Below are 15,075 nucleotides of genomic sequence, written 5' to 3'. Positions count from 1 at the left end.
AAATTGATGTATTGATATATTTAATGTTTGATGCTGTGACAAGTTTTGTAAATGTAAAGAACTTTTTCTTACTTACAAATCAATAGTCTGCAATACATCATATAGAGTGGAGTAAATAAAATTGCAAAATAAACATTTATCAATCAGTACTTTTTTAAATACTTGAGTGCATTAAAAAACAAATACTTTTGCACTTTGACGTAAGTAAAATTGAAAAGGAATATACTTTTACTGGAGTAATGTATTATTATGGTATCTGTACTTTTACTCCAGTACTTGAGTTGTGTACTTCATCCACCACTGCTTTCTTGTGACTTACATTGTGTTTCTGCTGAGATGTCATCTGTATGTGTCCTTTTCTTGGCAGCTGTCCTGTGATGTAAAGTTGGATCCACGTCCAGAATATCATCGCTGTATACTGACATGGCACCACCAGGAACCACTTCCCTGGGCACAGAGCACAGGTATACATAATTAGTTATGTATATGTGTATATACGGCATACAGCATATATATAGCTTACAAATAACTAACTTATTTGAATGCAAAAAAGCAAGTAACACCCTGTTCTGCTTGACAGGAAACCAAATGAGTAGTCGGCTAATGAGCATGCGCAGTGCCAACGGCCTTCTGATGTTGCCTCCGAAAACAGAGCAATACGTGGAGTTGCACAAGGGTGAAGTCGTGGACGTCATGGTCATAGGACGGCTATGATGTCATCTTAAGGGGACAGACCAAGTACAGAGCAAGAAAGTGGTGCATGTCCACATATCATTACTATTCTGGAATATGCAACGGCACAGCTAGGTTTTATTGATTTGGGAGAAGTTGATCCAGTATAATCAACATTTCGAACAAAGACGAATATGTGAAATTTCTGAAAATACGACTTCGAAGACATCATAGTATTTCAAAGACAGAAAACATTATACCTTTTAAAGTGAGAATATATATATATGAAATATAAGAGATTTATTCTGTAATATATTGTTATAATTATTATGATTATTCATATAATGATGAATATTATCATATTAAGCGTTCTCTTTCATTGCAATTGCTTTGTGTGTTCAATGCTAGAACTTATAGATAGCCGTAGTATTTTAATAGACAGCTGTTGGCGCCTGTCACACATACATCAGAAAGCTTATTTTCTCATCGGTAGAAAATGTGTCACTGAGGAATGAAAAGCTCTTCAAAATGACAGGAGCTGGATCTTTTCATCTCCCCTCAAAGTGCACCAAGGTGACCCAGCTATCTTTCCCTTTAGTATTATATGCTCCATAAAGACTTCATTATGCTTCATAAAGGGTTTACAAAACCGCTTTGCTTGTCGTTTATCTTGTGAGTCGTGTTTATGTGCGCAGTGCCAAAAGCCAGGGCTGTGGGGGAAGGTCTTGTGGTCGTGCCGCCGGGTGGCACAGACTTTGTGTGGAAACGATGACCGGTCGGTGGGGGTCTGTGTAAATTCTGTGCTACTTTAGCGCGCCCCGAGGCATGTCCTGTGCTACAGGCTATACATCAGTCTGGAACATACTTCATAGTAAACTGGCCCTCATAGCTCTGTCCTTATTACTCTCTATTTTACACACTACCCTTACATTTAAACTCGCCCGGCCCAATCCTAGAGGCTGAGCTCCCTGGAAACTTTTATTTGTTTAACTTTGAAGATGAAGACAGCTTATTTAAGTGCTGACTGCCTTTTTAAATGAATTACATCAAATGTACAGTCAAAAAAAATGCAAGAGTGATATTGTACAGACAAGTGACCAGCACTCCTGAGGAATATACTATGGTACTGAAAAGATATTGAAAACCTCTGTACTATAATATCATTTTCTGTAATACTGATCTAATGCGAGAATTAAAATTCTTGATCATTATGTAAAGACGTGATTCAGTTTCATTTTTTAAATAAACACTGAAAGCTGATTGACTTGAGTTCTCCAAATCTGTTTATTTCCATGCATATATGATCAATGTTTATTATTTAATATATATAATATTCACAATTGTATTAAATCAAATATAAAAAAATACTTAATAAATATTAAGTAATAAACAAAGAAAAACAAGAAAAAAAAGTATGCACATTGAATTTACAGCTCCAAAAACATTTTCCAAACAATGATTTGACCACTCAGGTCTTCAACAGGCACAATGCCTGATAATATTTGGAAAGTAATTTTTTGGAAAATACATTTTTGGAGCTGTCACTTCAGAGAGCACACTTTGTTTGTTTGTTTGTTTCTTTCTTTCTTTCTTTCTTCCTGCACCTGAACCGAAATTTGGGTCTTCTGGACGTTCACACCTTTTTATTTATTTATTTATATTTACTTATTTATTTTTGTATTAATAAGAGATGCCATAGTCTTGAAATATAAGCTGTTTCCTTTAAGCATTATTAAAGTTTTCTCTTGTATTTAATTGGACATCCTTTAAAAAATAAAATAAAAATATCTGCATTCTTCTGTACAATTTAACACGCAGAAAGCAGTTTGTCAAATTAATGTCTGAACATACCCTATTCAAAGTGGACAATTTGCTAACCCATAAGGCTATGCTGAATTTTTTTTTTTTTTGTACGTTTTGGTTCTACTATACTGAAAGTGGCTAATATTTTAAAATCGAACAAGCATCAAAAACCCAAGCCGAAACTGACCGGCTTCTCGTCCGCTCGTTATTCGCAAGGAAAACCACACCTAATTGGACGGTGGAGTTTAATCACGGTGGATCTGTCCAATCAGAAGCGTCGTCTCATGCGGTTGCCGGAGGCGCTGTTGAGCCGTTCTCCGTCAGTCAGTACCGAGACTCGAGCCGCGGCGACCCGTCACATAACATGACAACAATCTCATGCGCTATTCTGTGAATAAAACCGCTTGTTTGGGAGTATTTGTACACTAACTGGACTAAAGGGACGGCATATCTAACTGAAGAGGTAAGCTAAGCGACTCTTTAAAGTTGTTTGGCCGTTTAAACGCGGCGTAAGTGTTGTTTGCAACAGGTTGCCTGGGAAAGAAAGCAGCGCTGCACTTCGGGAAGTGGCCAGCTACGTTAGCAGTGTTAGCAATGCAAATATATTTAGCAAAACACTAAAGCAAACTCTAATTTCTCTGAAATTAAACTCTATAAACATTGAAGAGACTGTTTATAGGATTTATACGTTCTGTGTTTCACTATTTTTGGAGTTTTTAGGGCATACCAAGCTCATACAACGGCTGTCCCTCAAAACCCAATGAGCTGCCTACCTAGGCAGTATTTTTAGGCATCATAGGCGCGTTCATTGCTCAAAAAGTGGCAGCTCACTAGGTCGTGAGACAGTTACCCTGCTGCTTTAGATTAAGTTAATGTGAATGTGAAGATACAGGCGGAAAATGGCAAAACTAAAGCTCCTCAAACAACCTGTTGAAACTGCATGGAAGTTTCTTTGATCGATACACGGACTGCCATTGTTCATCTACCTTCATTACAGCCATTAGGACACAAATGTCGCATTGTTCCCTTCGGGAACGTTCAGAAATCAGATATCACTGACTCTTCATATTCTCTCTGGAGTGATTACTGGGATACTATGGATCAAAGCTGACATGGAAAGGGCGTTATCGTTTTATTTTATGGCTGAAATGCCTTGGGGAAGTAGAGGAGAATGTATTTCACCAGTCAGGCTGATGTCTACAGTTTAAAAGTTGATCATTTTTGTATTATTAGTAAATTGAAGAGCGTGTCATTCATTAAAATGGTCTTGGATTCTAGACACACTGGACTGTGTTTACTAGGCATGTTAAAAGTGTTTATGTGCTTATAAAATTGAGTGTTAAGTGTTCTGGTTTATTTTATCAACCTCCTTAGTGCATATTCAAAGGACTCTGACAGTTTGATGTGCTAGTAAAGGAGAAGAAAATAAAGTTTTTCAATCTTGATCTTTTCTTGTGTTACTAGTTCACGCTCAGTGACTATAGTACATGTAACTTGTGGTCTCCAAAATTACCTTTAATTTCCAAAAAACGTTTAAATTGTGGCATAATTGTATTTAAATGTAAATTCTTAATTAAATACAAACTAAACTATGGACAGTATCATGCTGTTAATTACCACAGTAAATAATTTTGACGACAGAAATAATGTTTCCTCAGTTTCAGGTTTCCCACAATCCTGGGAACCCTATGCCTACAAAAGCCACAGAAATTAATCAAAACTATAACAGTCATTGAAATTTCAATAGAATGTTTTTTAGTTATGCTCAATCTAAAGTATTTCTTTGCATAGAAAAAGTCATATAATAATGCTATCAATAATAAACAACTGGAGAAGTCTTAGAAAATCTTGTGGGAACCCGACAGTATTTAAAAAGCAAACAAATAAAAATGTTGACAGACATACCTTATGTGAAAATCTGTGAGAGTGTGCCAGTTGACCCATGGACTTTAATTGTAAGTGCTTCACTATTAACATTTGTGGCTTGTTTTTGTTTGTCTTATGGTCACCAAGTCACCAAAAAGTCAGTTCCCAGCAGGGTCTGGTTGTGATCCATGTCTTCATTCCATTATTAGGAACACAGTTGACAATCTTATCATTTCCTCAGATCACAAGCTGCGAGTCAGCTGGCAGCTCTGTGTTGTTTAAAGATAAGTCTTCTCTGCATGCTGTGATATAATTCAGCTTTGGAGGTGGCCGAAGGTAACCCGTATCAGCACCGTCACAGAGATAACCTTCCCTGCTCTTTATGCTTATGTTGAAGTCCGAGATCATTTGTTCCATAAAATGATTCAAGGCTGTTGATGAAGATTATGATGATGGTAATGGGTTATTTATGGCAGTTTTGTTTGTTTGCTGCAGGTGTGGAGATACTGCGCAAATAAATCATGCTATAACAGATGATAGAGGGTTTTGGCTCTGAATCAGATGGGCTTTCTTTCAAGGAGACGTATCTGTTTTCAGAGTAGAGCGAGAGGTGTTAATGCCAGCACGTTCTCGAATCATATTACCTCACCGCCACGTTCCTTCAGTGAGTCTGGCCTGTCAGACTGATGAAATCTGATGGCCTGAGGAATTTATTGCAGGATATAGCACATAGGGGGACTCCCTTCATCATCAGTGGATTTAAATATAAATAATGATAATTTATATCTTAATATAATTGTTCATATAAAATTATTACACAATATAAAATTGTTCATGTAATAATTAAATATAATACTCTTTTTTTTTTTTATATATATATATATATATTTTTTTAGTGGTTGTGTAAAAAAAATGTGTAAAAGGAACTTTACTTGTTATATGCACTACCATTCAAAAGAGTTGTTCATGGTTTTTTTTGTGTGTTTTTGTGTTTAATTTCTTTTATGCTCACCAAGGCAGCATTTATGTAATCAGAAATACTGTAAAACTGTAATATTTTAAAATATACATTTAAATATTATTATAGTATTGGAATATATTTTAAAACTAAATTTATTATTTGGCAGTGGTGAATTTTCAGCAGCCATTTTTTTACCCGTACCGGACTTCAGTGTCCGGTACGGGTAAATTGAAGTTTTCAATTCACAGAGACTTCAGTGTCACATCATCTTTCAGAGAACTAGTAGGAATACATTTGAATATGCTGATTTGTGCTTACGAAACATAAATTATATTTATAAATGTTGAAAGCAGTTGTGCTGCTTAATATTTTTGTGGAAACATGGTACTTTTTTTCTCTAGAATTTTTTTGTTGAATAGAAAGTTCAAAAAACATAATTTATTTGAAATGATCTTTTGCAACATTAAAATGATTTTACTGTCACATGTTCAAATTAATGCATTCTTGCAAAGTATTAATAAATAAATATAAAAAATACTGACTTCGAACATAAATGATAGTGTATATTTAGCCACCCCTTCTCTAGATATTTTTTTTTGTTGCTTTGCATTGACTATTGAAATACCTACCTGTATTTGTCAAGCACTAGTTCATATCCACTATAGTGACAGACACCAACTATAGTGACAGACACCAGCATTTTATAGTTATGTGTGGAACTAGCAAGTAGGCTGATAGTCTCAAGTGTTTCATTCTCATTCTCAGATGTGTGTGATGCATTGATGTGGGAGGAGAGTTATGAAGGTGTAGACAGGACTTTTTTATCACATGGGTGGTGGTGCGGGAAGGGACTGGGACCAGTGCCAGCAATGTACAGAACCGCTGTGACCCATCTGTGTCCCCTGAGGAATTCTCAATATGCACCGGCTCTGCTGTCCTGATGGACCGCCACGGCTAGGAATTAACAAGCCACAAACTCTACTAGAGAGCCCATCCAAAATGCCAGGGGGCTACTGTTCTGTCTAGACTTGGATTTTCCCACTAGTTTTCAGGAGGCCCGTGAAGGTCAATAACAACATGGCCCCTGAGTGTTCAAACTAACGACCCCGAAAGGATAGCATACGGCTATCGAATCACCGACTTGAAAAATGTTCTCATCAGTTGTGTGAAATGTTTCTTATCACTGTTTGTCACTTGGCTAATACTAGCTGTGAGGAATCCTTATTAATCTATTGATTCCATTTGGGGTCTGTCAAATCTCTCAGTCATTGCAGGATGGTCTAGGTGCAGTAACCAGTCAAGAGTGGTTGAGCCACAGATCACCAGCGCTGTCTAATAGGCTTCCAGTGCTATAAATTGCAACACATCAGCACACTTTAAAACATGCAGATATTTTTTAATGCTACTTTTTTTTTTTTGTAGAACCATGCTGGTAATTTCATATTCCTATCACTATGGATTGAAAATTATCGTTTTCAATGCAAGATGGTAGGTTAATCTTGTCTTTTTATTAGGGGTGGGAATCACAGGGTACCTCACGATACGATACGAATCACGATACATGGCTCACGGTACGATAATATCGCGATTCTGCGATAATCGATATATTGCTAGACAATTCTATAATGATACATCACGATATCTGTCTAACTATGAAAACAAAATGCCTGTGAAAAGGTTAAGTGCAAGTTTTCTCTCTTTATTCAAGTCCAAACTGTTAGAAAGCAGCACAAAAGTTCTGCAAATCAAATTTAACATACTAAGGAAATTAATCATTTTATTCTTGGACTTACTAAAAGCTTACACTTTTCTTTGTGTGTAAACCAACACATTTAACTGCTTATCAACTCTATATATAGCCTATATATAAACCTGGTACATTTCAAAATTTACGTGGAGTGCTTTCTCAACGTTTCCTCTCCTCTCATCATAAAAACGGAGCCCCGCGCACATGACATGCAGGGGGGGAAAAGCCATTCACATTGCGTCTTTTGCGCGCTCAGGTTCGTTATTTCAAATGTAGATGCCTGTATGACTTTATTTCTTCTGTGGAACAAAAAAAGAAGATGTTTTTAGGAAAGTTAGTAACAATACAGTTTTTACAGTTCCCCTTGACTTACATTGTATGGACAAAAATACTGTGGTAGGCAGTGGAAAATGAAACTGTTTGGTTATCAGCATTCTTCAAAATATTTTGTTTCACAGAAGAAAGTAAGTCATGCAGGTTTGTAATGACATGGTGGTGAGTAAATGATGACAGAATTTTCATTTTTTGAGTGGACTATCCTTGTAAGACCTGTTCACACAAAGATACATTTTTGGTTAAATTTTCATTCAAATTTAAAAATGTAAATTTAATGAACGTCTGTTAATTCATCTGTTCAGAATGACACAAACAGAATGACTACAGAACAATTGTTGGCACTTTTGGTCACATGCCCAGAGAAACTGCTTTTAAGTAAAACTATAGCTGTTGCAAACATTTTGTAAGTATTTGGTACAGTTTTCAGAACTGGAATCTTTTTGTTGTTTTTGATAAAGTGGTCTGCAAATGCATAGTCGTCCTTTAGGCTTGATAGGTGGAGCCTCACAGTGTTGTTTTCACACCTGCCGATCTCTTGGGTCATTTATTTTCCAAATATATTTGCATGCATATGACTTTCTGAATGTCTTCTATGGAGGTTGTAAGTCAAGGAAAAGCAAGTAAAATGGTTTACTTATTAATAGCTTTGAAGGTCATGTGTTGGTTTTATTTTCTGTTCTGCGCTGCAAAGGCCAAAAGTGATTCATCTGCATGCTAGTGTTGTCTATAACATGCTCTTGCCACATATTTTCCCTCTGTTTGTCTCTTTCCCTTTCTTTTCCACTCTCTCTTCAGCATTGCTCTTCCTCCTGGTACTAAGTGGTACGTGTCCGATTCTTAGGAGCCTGGAATCTGGAATTTTTTTGGTATGCAAACACTGGGTGTTGGAATGTTGAGCTGGAGCTTTGGGGAAGATAACGATCCTGGTCTGTTTCTCCTCTACAGTGACAGCCATGGAAGTGTCGGCCTGTCCAGCTTCCCTCTATCCTGCATGATGTCTTTCCAGACATTGCTTTTTCTTTTTGTGTATTTTCCAGTTCTTCTCTGATGAGAGAGATTAATATCTGTGAGGTGTCAATGCATAGTGTCTTTTTCACTGTAAAGGTGTGGTAGACCCCAGAGCTTTGATATATTGTCATATAGTTACAAAACCTATTGAAGGCTGATGATGGGAAAAGAGCTTCGTTCCCACCCTGTCACAGCATTCAGGTACTGTTTTCCATACTAGCCACTCCTCAGGACGAGCCGTTTCATGTCTGTCAGCATAACAGGTTCATCCTGTGCAGGACTGAGGCTGCCAGGCCAAGGAAGAAAACATCCTTCCTGTGAATAATGCATGTTATTCAGTGTGTTAAGTGGAGTTCTTTGTTGTTTAAGGTAACAGGCCATAAAAGCTGTGGTATTGTTATGAATGTCGATTAAGATTATTGAAATTATTGGTTGACTGATTTATGTACAATGCATGCATTTTTTTTTTTTTAAGAACTACATTCTGTAATTTTTGTTTGTGTTTTTTTGCGTTGCGAAAAACAGTGCAATGCACTTCTGTTAATGGGCCAATCTTTTATGAATAGTGCTTGATAATCCTAAATTATAGCCAACAGAACTAGTGAAAATAACTATTCATGTGTAAAGTGGAATATGAATATGTTTGGACTTGATCATTTTCACACTTGGTCACTTTGACAACCCTTGTTTACTTTCTCATTTCGTTTGCATTAGTGACACTACTCTATTACAAAAGCTTGCCAGGAATGTGACCGGTGAGAGTCCACTGTGTGTGTTCACAGCCGCAGTATCTGTGAGGACCGTTTCCCAGGTGGAATGAAAAACAACAGGGTTGTTGAGACAGTCACCACTATTGCTCACGTCCTATTGGCTGGCACGGTGAGGACACACCCACAGCCTCTGGGCCAGCCGCGCTGCACCTGCTCTAGCTTGAAACACCTGCATGTACCACGAACGTGCAATTCCTAATCTACCTCGCCTCATCCCTGCCTAGTCTTCCACACTGGGAAATATTAGCCTTTCCATTTGCATTTATCATAGGTCAGCCTAATTATTTATCTAATAAAGGCTAAGATTCGGATTTGAGTTGATAGAGCTGATCCTACACCAGCGTAAAGGAACGATTCTATTTGTAAGCACCCAGATGTCCCTATTCCTTGTGTAAGAGGCCAGAGGCTTAGTGTGCTGGGCCGAGCTGTAGTTGAGTTGTGGCCAGCCTGCCGCTGAATGAAGCAGGAGGGTTTGAAGTAGGCTACTTAAGCTCTTGAGCAGCAGATGGTTCGAGGCTCTATTTATATGTTTTTTAGTCTTGGGGCTCTCCACTGCGTGTTGTGTCATACAGTGGGGGGGAAGGGAAAATATCCTGAAGACGGTCCATGTTGGTGTGAACGTGTTTGTGTTTATACGTGTGCACGCTCTGTAAAATGACATTAACTAAAGCCTCGTTGCACAGCACCAGGGTACAGAATGACCTTATTGGCTGTAATTGCTTGGCAAAAGTATAGAATTTTCATATCCTGATATTTGCTGAGTCTGTTATCATAGCTTAAACAGGTTTAGAGATAAACAAACTTTGTTAATGTGGTGTGTTTTAAAAAAATAAAAATAAAAATATTTCAAATAAAATAATATTAAATTAATACATGCTTGTAAGAAGTGTGGTTTGAAGCGGGGCTGGGACAGTGATGGATGAGTGCCTCCCCTCTCCTGACAGTGCACATTTACAGTATGAATAACCTGTTAGGATATGTATTCAAGACAATTCTGATTATATCAATATATAGTTTGTTGCAGGCACATCTGAAAATTAGTGAGACGTGTGACATGCTTTAAACTAGCTCGTAAACATATAAATTAGGGCAGTTTGCTCTATCAGTTTCTTTGACAGATAGGTGTGTTGACAGATACTGACCTGCTTGATATTTGTTGTTAGATGTTGTTTGAAATTTGTACATATGGCAAAAAAATATATATATTTTTTTTTTATGAGAGCAGTAACTGTAAAGGAACTATTGTAATGTGGTAGATTAATAGTAATATAATCACAGTTTAGATGAGTGAATGTGTTCCTCTGACCTCATCCCTGTTTTTTTTTCTCGTTTAGTTTTATTTTTAATTTAGTGATTTTAAGTTCTAATTTAAAAAGCATTTTTTTGTGTTTTAGAATGTAATGTTTATATTTTAACATCCTAGCCTACATAGATATTGCAATTTGCACATTTTTGGAGGAAAACTGAGCAATGGGATGTTGAATAAATTTTTTTTTTTATAAATACAGAAAATAAAATTGGGCTTTTTTTAAAAATCTTTTTTCCCTGTTAAAAATATTTTCTTTAGACTTCCTGTCTAGATTCTAATGGTAATTCTTCTGATGTAAAACTTGTTGAGGGACAAACGACAGACATAGAACATCTAGGCTATTTCTCTGATATGATCAGACCTGATTTGCTCACTTCACTGATGCCAGATTAAATAGCAAAGGTCAGAATATGTGTTGCTGTTTAAAACCATGTTGTATTTTCTAAACAAAAGTTATGGCCAACTTTCCAGTAACTTCATACATTTTCTTGCCAGAGCCAATTTTAACATTAAATTGGCTCTTGTTGAGTGTTAATTTTGGACTGGAAAGCACTATTCCTCAGTCATCCATCTGAGCTGCTCTCATGAAAGATAGATGTAAATGTAAGGGGCTTTTGGCTTTGTCAGTTGGGGGATTGTTTGATTTAGCTCAGTATTGCATATTGTCTCTGGTGCGTTGTAGTGGGCGGCCGTAAGATTGTTCTTATCTGCGGCCAACAGGGTGGAAACCACTTTAATAATGACATCAGCATGACTACCTGAATAATGTAGGGAGTGTGTGGAGCTCACATGGATGTTGGCTACGCACAAGCTACATCTGTGTGTAGGTGTAAAGCTACAATCCTCTTACCTTTTTATAGGAAAGATTAATTGGATTTTGTCCTGTCGATATCAGCACAGCTGCATCCCAAGAAACAACAGTGGCTTAGATGTTTTAATGAAATAAATCTCTGCAGGCCTGTTTTTTTTTTCAGCACTTGTTCTTTTGTCTTAATGTAACCTTGACTTTGGTTTACACTAGTAATCAGGTATTGAGGTTGCATGAGAAAGCGTACACATGTAGGCGCTCACAATAGAGCCCATATCATTTACCCCCGACATCTGAGCCGCTGAACTCGCAGTGGATTACATTTGTTTCTGAAGGGAATGTGCCCCTGATCTACATAAATGCATCTATGTTCGTGCGAATCATTAGATATATATATATATATATATATATATGGAGAGAGAGAGAGAAGCTAATACTAAATATAAATTACATATATTATCCTTGTCCTTTATTCTTGTCTGCGACAAATCAGGACAGGTAGTGTTTACTCTACAAATGCTGTGTGTGTGTGTGTTCACCTGCATTTGGTGTCATCCGCTTGTGATCTGATGAGACAATTTCTCTCTGTTTATTGCAGGAGGAGTCAAGAGAGACAGATTTTTAGCATTCAGGGGAAGAGAGGAGGCAGGCGGGTCAGCACTGACGAGAGAGGAGATCCTGCTACAGTCTGGAGGGCTTATCCTGGGCTGACTGGCAAACTCGGGTGAGGACCCCCGTATAGCTTCTCCCTTGTGTGTGTGTGTGTGTGTGTGTGTGTGTCTTTGTGTTTTTCCCCTCGTTTGGTTCTCAGCCCTTGGGACCTCCCACCCACAGACAAAGCTGTTGTCACAGCAACGCGTTAGGCAGTCGTGCGGCACAGTAATCTCAGAGCAGTCTTAAGGGAGGAGGGGAACTGATGGAGGGCATGGCAGAAGTGAGGGGAGCAGTGCATTAGTGAGGAGTGAAGCTAGACTAAATGAGGGATAGTTTTAAAGATAAGAGAGGTTCTGTATTAGACAGAAGGCTCCGCTGAGGTCAGACGGAGAGGCAGAGCGAATCAAGAGTTTCCAGGAAACTACAGTGATTTTCATCTCAGCCATCACTTGTGCTGCAACAACTTCTGTAATCAGCACAGCTTTACTTCCTGACTCCAACAATATGGGAGCTTAGATGATGCATTTGGGCAGGCTGGACTTTGAAAGATTATTAAATTGCCTTTAACACTCCCAAAATTAGCTTACAGCTTTTTTTGTTTTGTTTTGAGGTGTTTAAAGGGGTCATAGGATGTTACATGCACTTTTACAAGTTGTTTGAACTGAAATGTGTGTTGGCAGTGTATGTACACAACCACCCTATAATGATAAAAATCCACCCAGTGTTTTTTTTTAATCTGGTTAAATGTTTTCCACTTTTTCAAATCGAGCCGATCTCAGATGCCTGTCTGTGTGACGTCACACAGACAGGCCGTCTCTCTGAGAGCAGCTCGGAAGAGAGGGGCGGGGGCAGCAGAGCTCATTAACGTTTAAAGGAAAATGCTACAAAAACGTCTTGATCTGAAAAGAGCTGTTTTTGACAGGGTAAAAAATGTTTTTTATACTACCATTGAGAAATTTTAACCAAACTATGTTACATTAAGACCCTAAAAAATCATATCAACTTGTGGAAAATGGGCATCCTATGACCCCTTTAAAAATAATTCAAAAAATAGCCTCTGAAACCATGTGATGGCTTTGTGTAAGGAACAGTTTTATTTTATTTTTATTTAAAAAATATATTTTATTTAGATTGTTTTACTAAAAAAATATTTTAAATATGTATTCAGTAATTTGTTTAAAAATATATTTTTATTAAAAATGTGTATACAATTTATTTCTGAAAAATCATTTTATGCACATCTTGCATAATGGAAAAATCATGGAATTTCATTAGTCAAAATCATTATTCATTGACTGCATATGCAGTGGTATCCATATGGGTCACTTCAGTTCAGATATTTTCATACCCCTATAGACCTGTACCTGTCAAGAGGTCAGATTCATTTTGTTATATTTATGATCACAGCTTGGGCAGGTTCTCATATTTTGTGCCCACATTAGAAGTAGTTAGAGAAGTGAAGAATCAGGGAAGTGGAATGGAGGAGGGGTAGATGGAGGGACAAGGGTTATCCATTATCCTCATTGTGTGGTCACATGTCTTTTCTTTATCCTGTGGGATGGGTTTTCCTGGAAGGAGACGCCCATTTGACATGGTATCACTGTCTAATGCATTATTCAGTGGTAGACCGTTAGCATCTCTAGTCAACAGCAAACACTTCAATCTTACATTTTTTTTCTCATTACAAGAGCTTCCTCCAGCATCTCCCTCAAATGCACGCCTCATCACCTGACTCACTGAGTGACAGAGCTGTGACTCAGGGCTGTTTGTTACCGAAAACTGTCTGAGAAGATTTAAGGAAAGGCTTGTGGGGTCAAGGGTCAGGGCTACTCACATCTGCAAGGTCTTGTTGGGGGTGAGAAATCGAGTTGGGTTTTCTGAAAGTGTCAGCTGTCAGAAATGGGGATGATAAAGGGGCAGATAACAGTGATCTGGCCTGTCTCTGACAGCTGACACAGCTCACGCTCGCAGCCACAAGGCCACTGCAGTGGAGAAGAGCACTGTGTGGCTGTTTGTTTGTCTCTCTGAGCCTATGGCGTGAGGATGGCTTGTTTGTTTTATCTTCATATTGGGCCGTGTTTGACACGGCTCTTTAAGTAACTGTACACTCATACAGGAATGAATGCCATAAAATAGCACTGTAAGTAATCAGCAGTGCAGCCTGAGGGTAAAGTGGTAAAACAAGACAACTTCCTATTGTGACCGTATAGATTTTTTTGTGTTTGAACTTTTAATAGATGATGTCAGGTATTCCGATCATCATGACAACTACAGCTGTTTTACTCCTGGGACTTGGATCTTGTCTCAAACTCATTCCTCCACTCTTTCCCTCAATGGTCAAATATGCACTGTCCTATTAGAAAGATAAAGAAACTTTGTCAAAACAACTGGATATGTGATGGATGGATACATAGCCTAGATAGACAGCTTCGCCAATGAACTAGACTGCAAAATATATTACGACAAAAGCAAAAAACTATTTTTACATGTTCTGAAAGAAATGAATGGTGCTTACCTAGGAAAAACCTGTTGCCACGATGCAAATGTGTTGTGGGTATATAAGCAGGGCATTCTTACATGGTTTCTAAGGTGTTCTAAGTGATTTATAGCATGATGCTATGAGGTTTTTAAAGGGGTGGTTCACTGGTTTTTTTCTAGGCTTGATTGTGTTTATGGGGTGCAGTCTAGCATGTGTTACTGCTTTGTTTTTTTTTTAAAAACACATTATTTTTCACATAATTTACCTTTATTCCACACCGCTCTGTCCCTTCTCTGAGAAACGGGCTGATCATTTCCTTCTTTTATGAAGCCCCTCCCTCAGAAATAGGCGATGGGCTCTGATTGGCTAGCTAGCCCAGTGTGTTGTGATTGGCTAAACCGCCTCTAGTGGGCGTCTAAACGTCCCACCCCTCCCTTCGGCGGCATGTGCTCCGGTTGTATTTTATTTTGATTAAAGCTTTAATACAGTACGGCAACTGCACGCGCGTCCATGTTTAACGCTTCTCATAGCTATGTGAAAATAAGTGTATAATTGGAACAGTTCATTGTTGGAGCTGAGCAGCATAAGAGAGAGAGATGCAGAGCGTGTGCAGAGCAGGGGGACATGAGGAACAGTATTGAGAACCGCTGCTTTAGAACATT

The 15,075-nt window shown here is 38.0% G+C and overlaps 2 protein-coding genes and 1 long non-coding RNA gene across 8 annotated transcripts in view; 2 read left to right on the top strand and 1 right to left on the bottom strand.

The window, feature by feature from the left end:
• Positions 1-1,887, top strand: part of gphna (gephyrin a) — a 109,783-nt gene extending 107,896 nt beyond the window's left edge. For all 5 annotated transcript variants that reach the window (XM_016568826.1, XM_016568825.1, XM_016568828.1 and 2 more), the window contains 2 exons: positions 368-464; positions 581-1,887. In XM_016568826.1, coding sequence (XP_016424312.1) covers positions 368-464; positions 581-714 — 231 coding nt within the window. In that variant the 3' untranslated portion in view covers positions 715-1,887. The remainder of the gene's footprint in view (positions 1-367; positions 465-580) is intronic.
• An 892-nt stretch (positions 1,888-2,779) lies between these two features.
• The window catches only part of pals1a (protein associated with LIN7 1, MAGUK p55 family member a), a 26,419-nt gene continuing 14,123 nt past the window's right edge, over positions 2,780-15,075 (top strand). Inside the window, exons 1-2 of one of the 2 annotated variants that reach the window (XM_016568829.1) lie at positions 2,780-2,938; positions 11,879-12,004. The gene's annotated coding sequence lies outside the window, so the exon portion shown is untranslated. The remainder of the gene's footprint in view (positions 2,939-11,878; positions 12,005-15,075) is intronic. The other variant, XM_016568830.1, reaches the window with a different exon arrangement.
• LOC107752783 (uncharacterized) overlaps positions 13,813-15,075 on the bottom strand; it is a 15,902-nt gene continuing 14,639 nt past the window's right edge. Inside the window, exon 3 of the long non-coding RNA XR_001641385.1 lies at positions 13,813-13,824. This is a non-coding gene — a long non-coding RNA (uncharacterized LOC107752783). The remainder of the gene's footprint in view (positions 13,825-15,075) is intronic.

The sequence above is a fragment of the Sinocyclocheilus rhinocerous genome, unplaced genomic scaffold (genome assembly GCF_001515625.1).
Source record: "Sinocyclocheilus rhinocerous isolate Xijiao unplaced genomic scaffold, SAMN03320098_v1.1 scaffold61, whole genome shotgun sequence".
NCBI classification, from domain to species: Eukaryota; Metazoa; Chordata; class Actinopteri; order Cypriniformes; family Cyprinidae; genus Sinocyclocheilus; species Sinocyclocheilus rhinocerous.
This window is presented reverse-complemented; position numbering and strand designations above follow the sequence as displayed.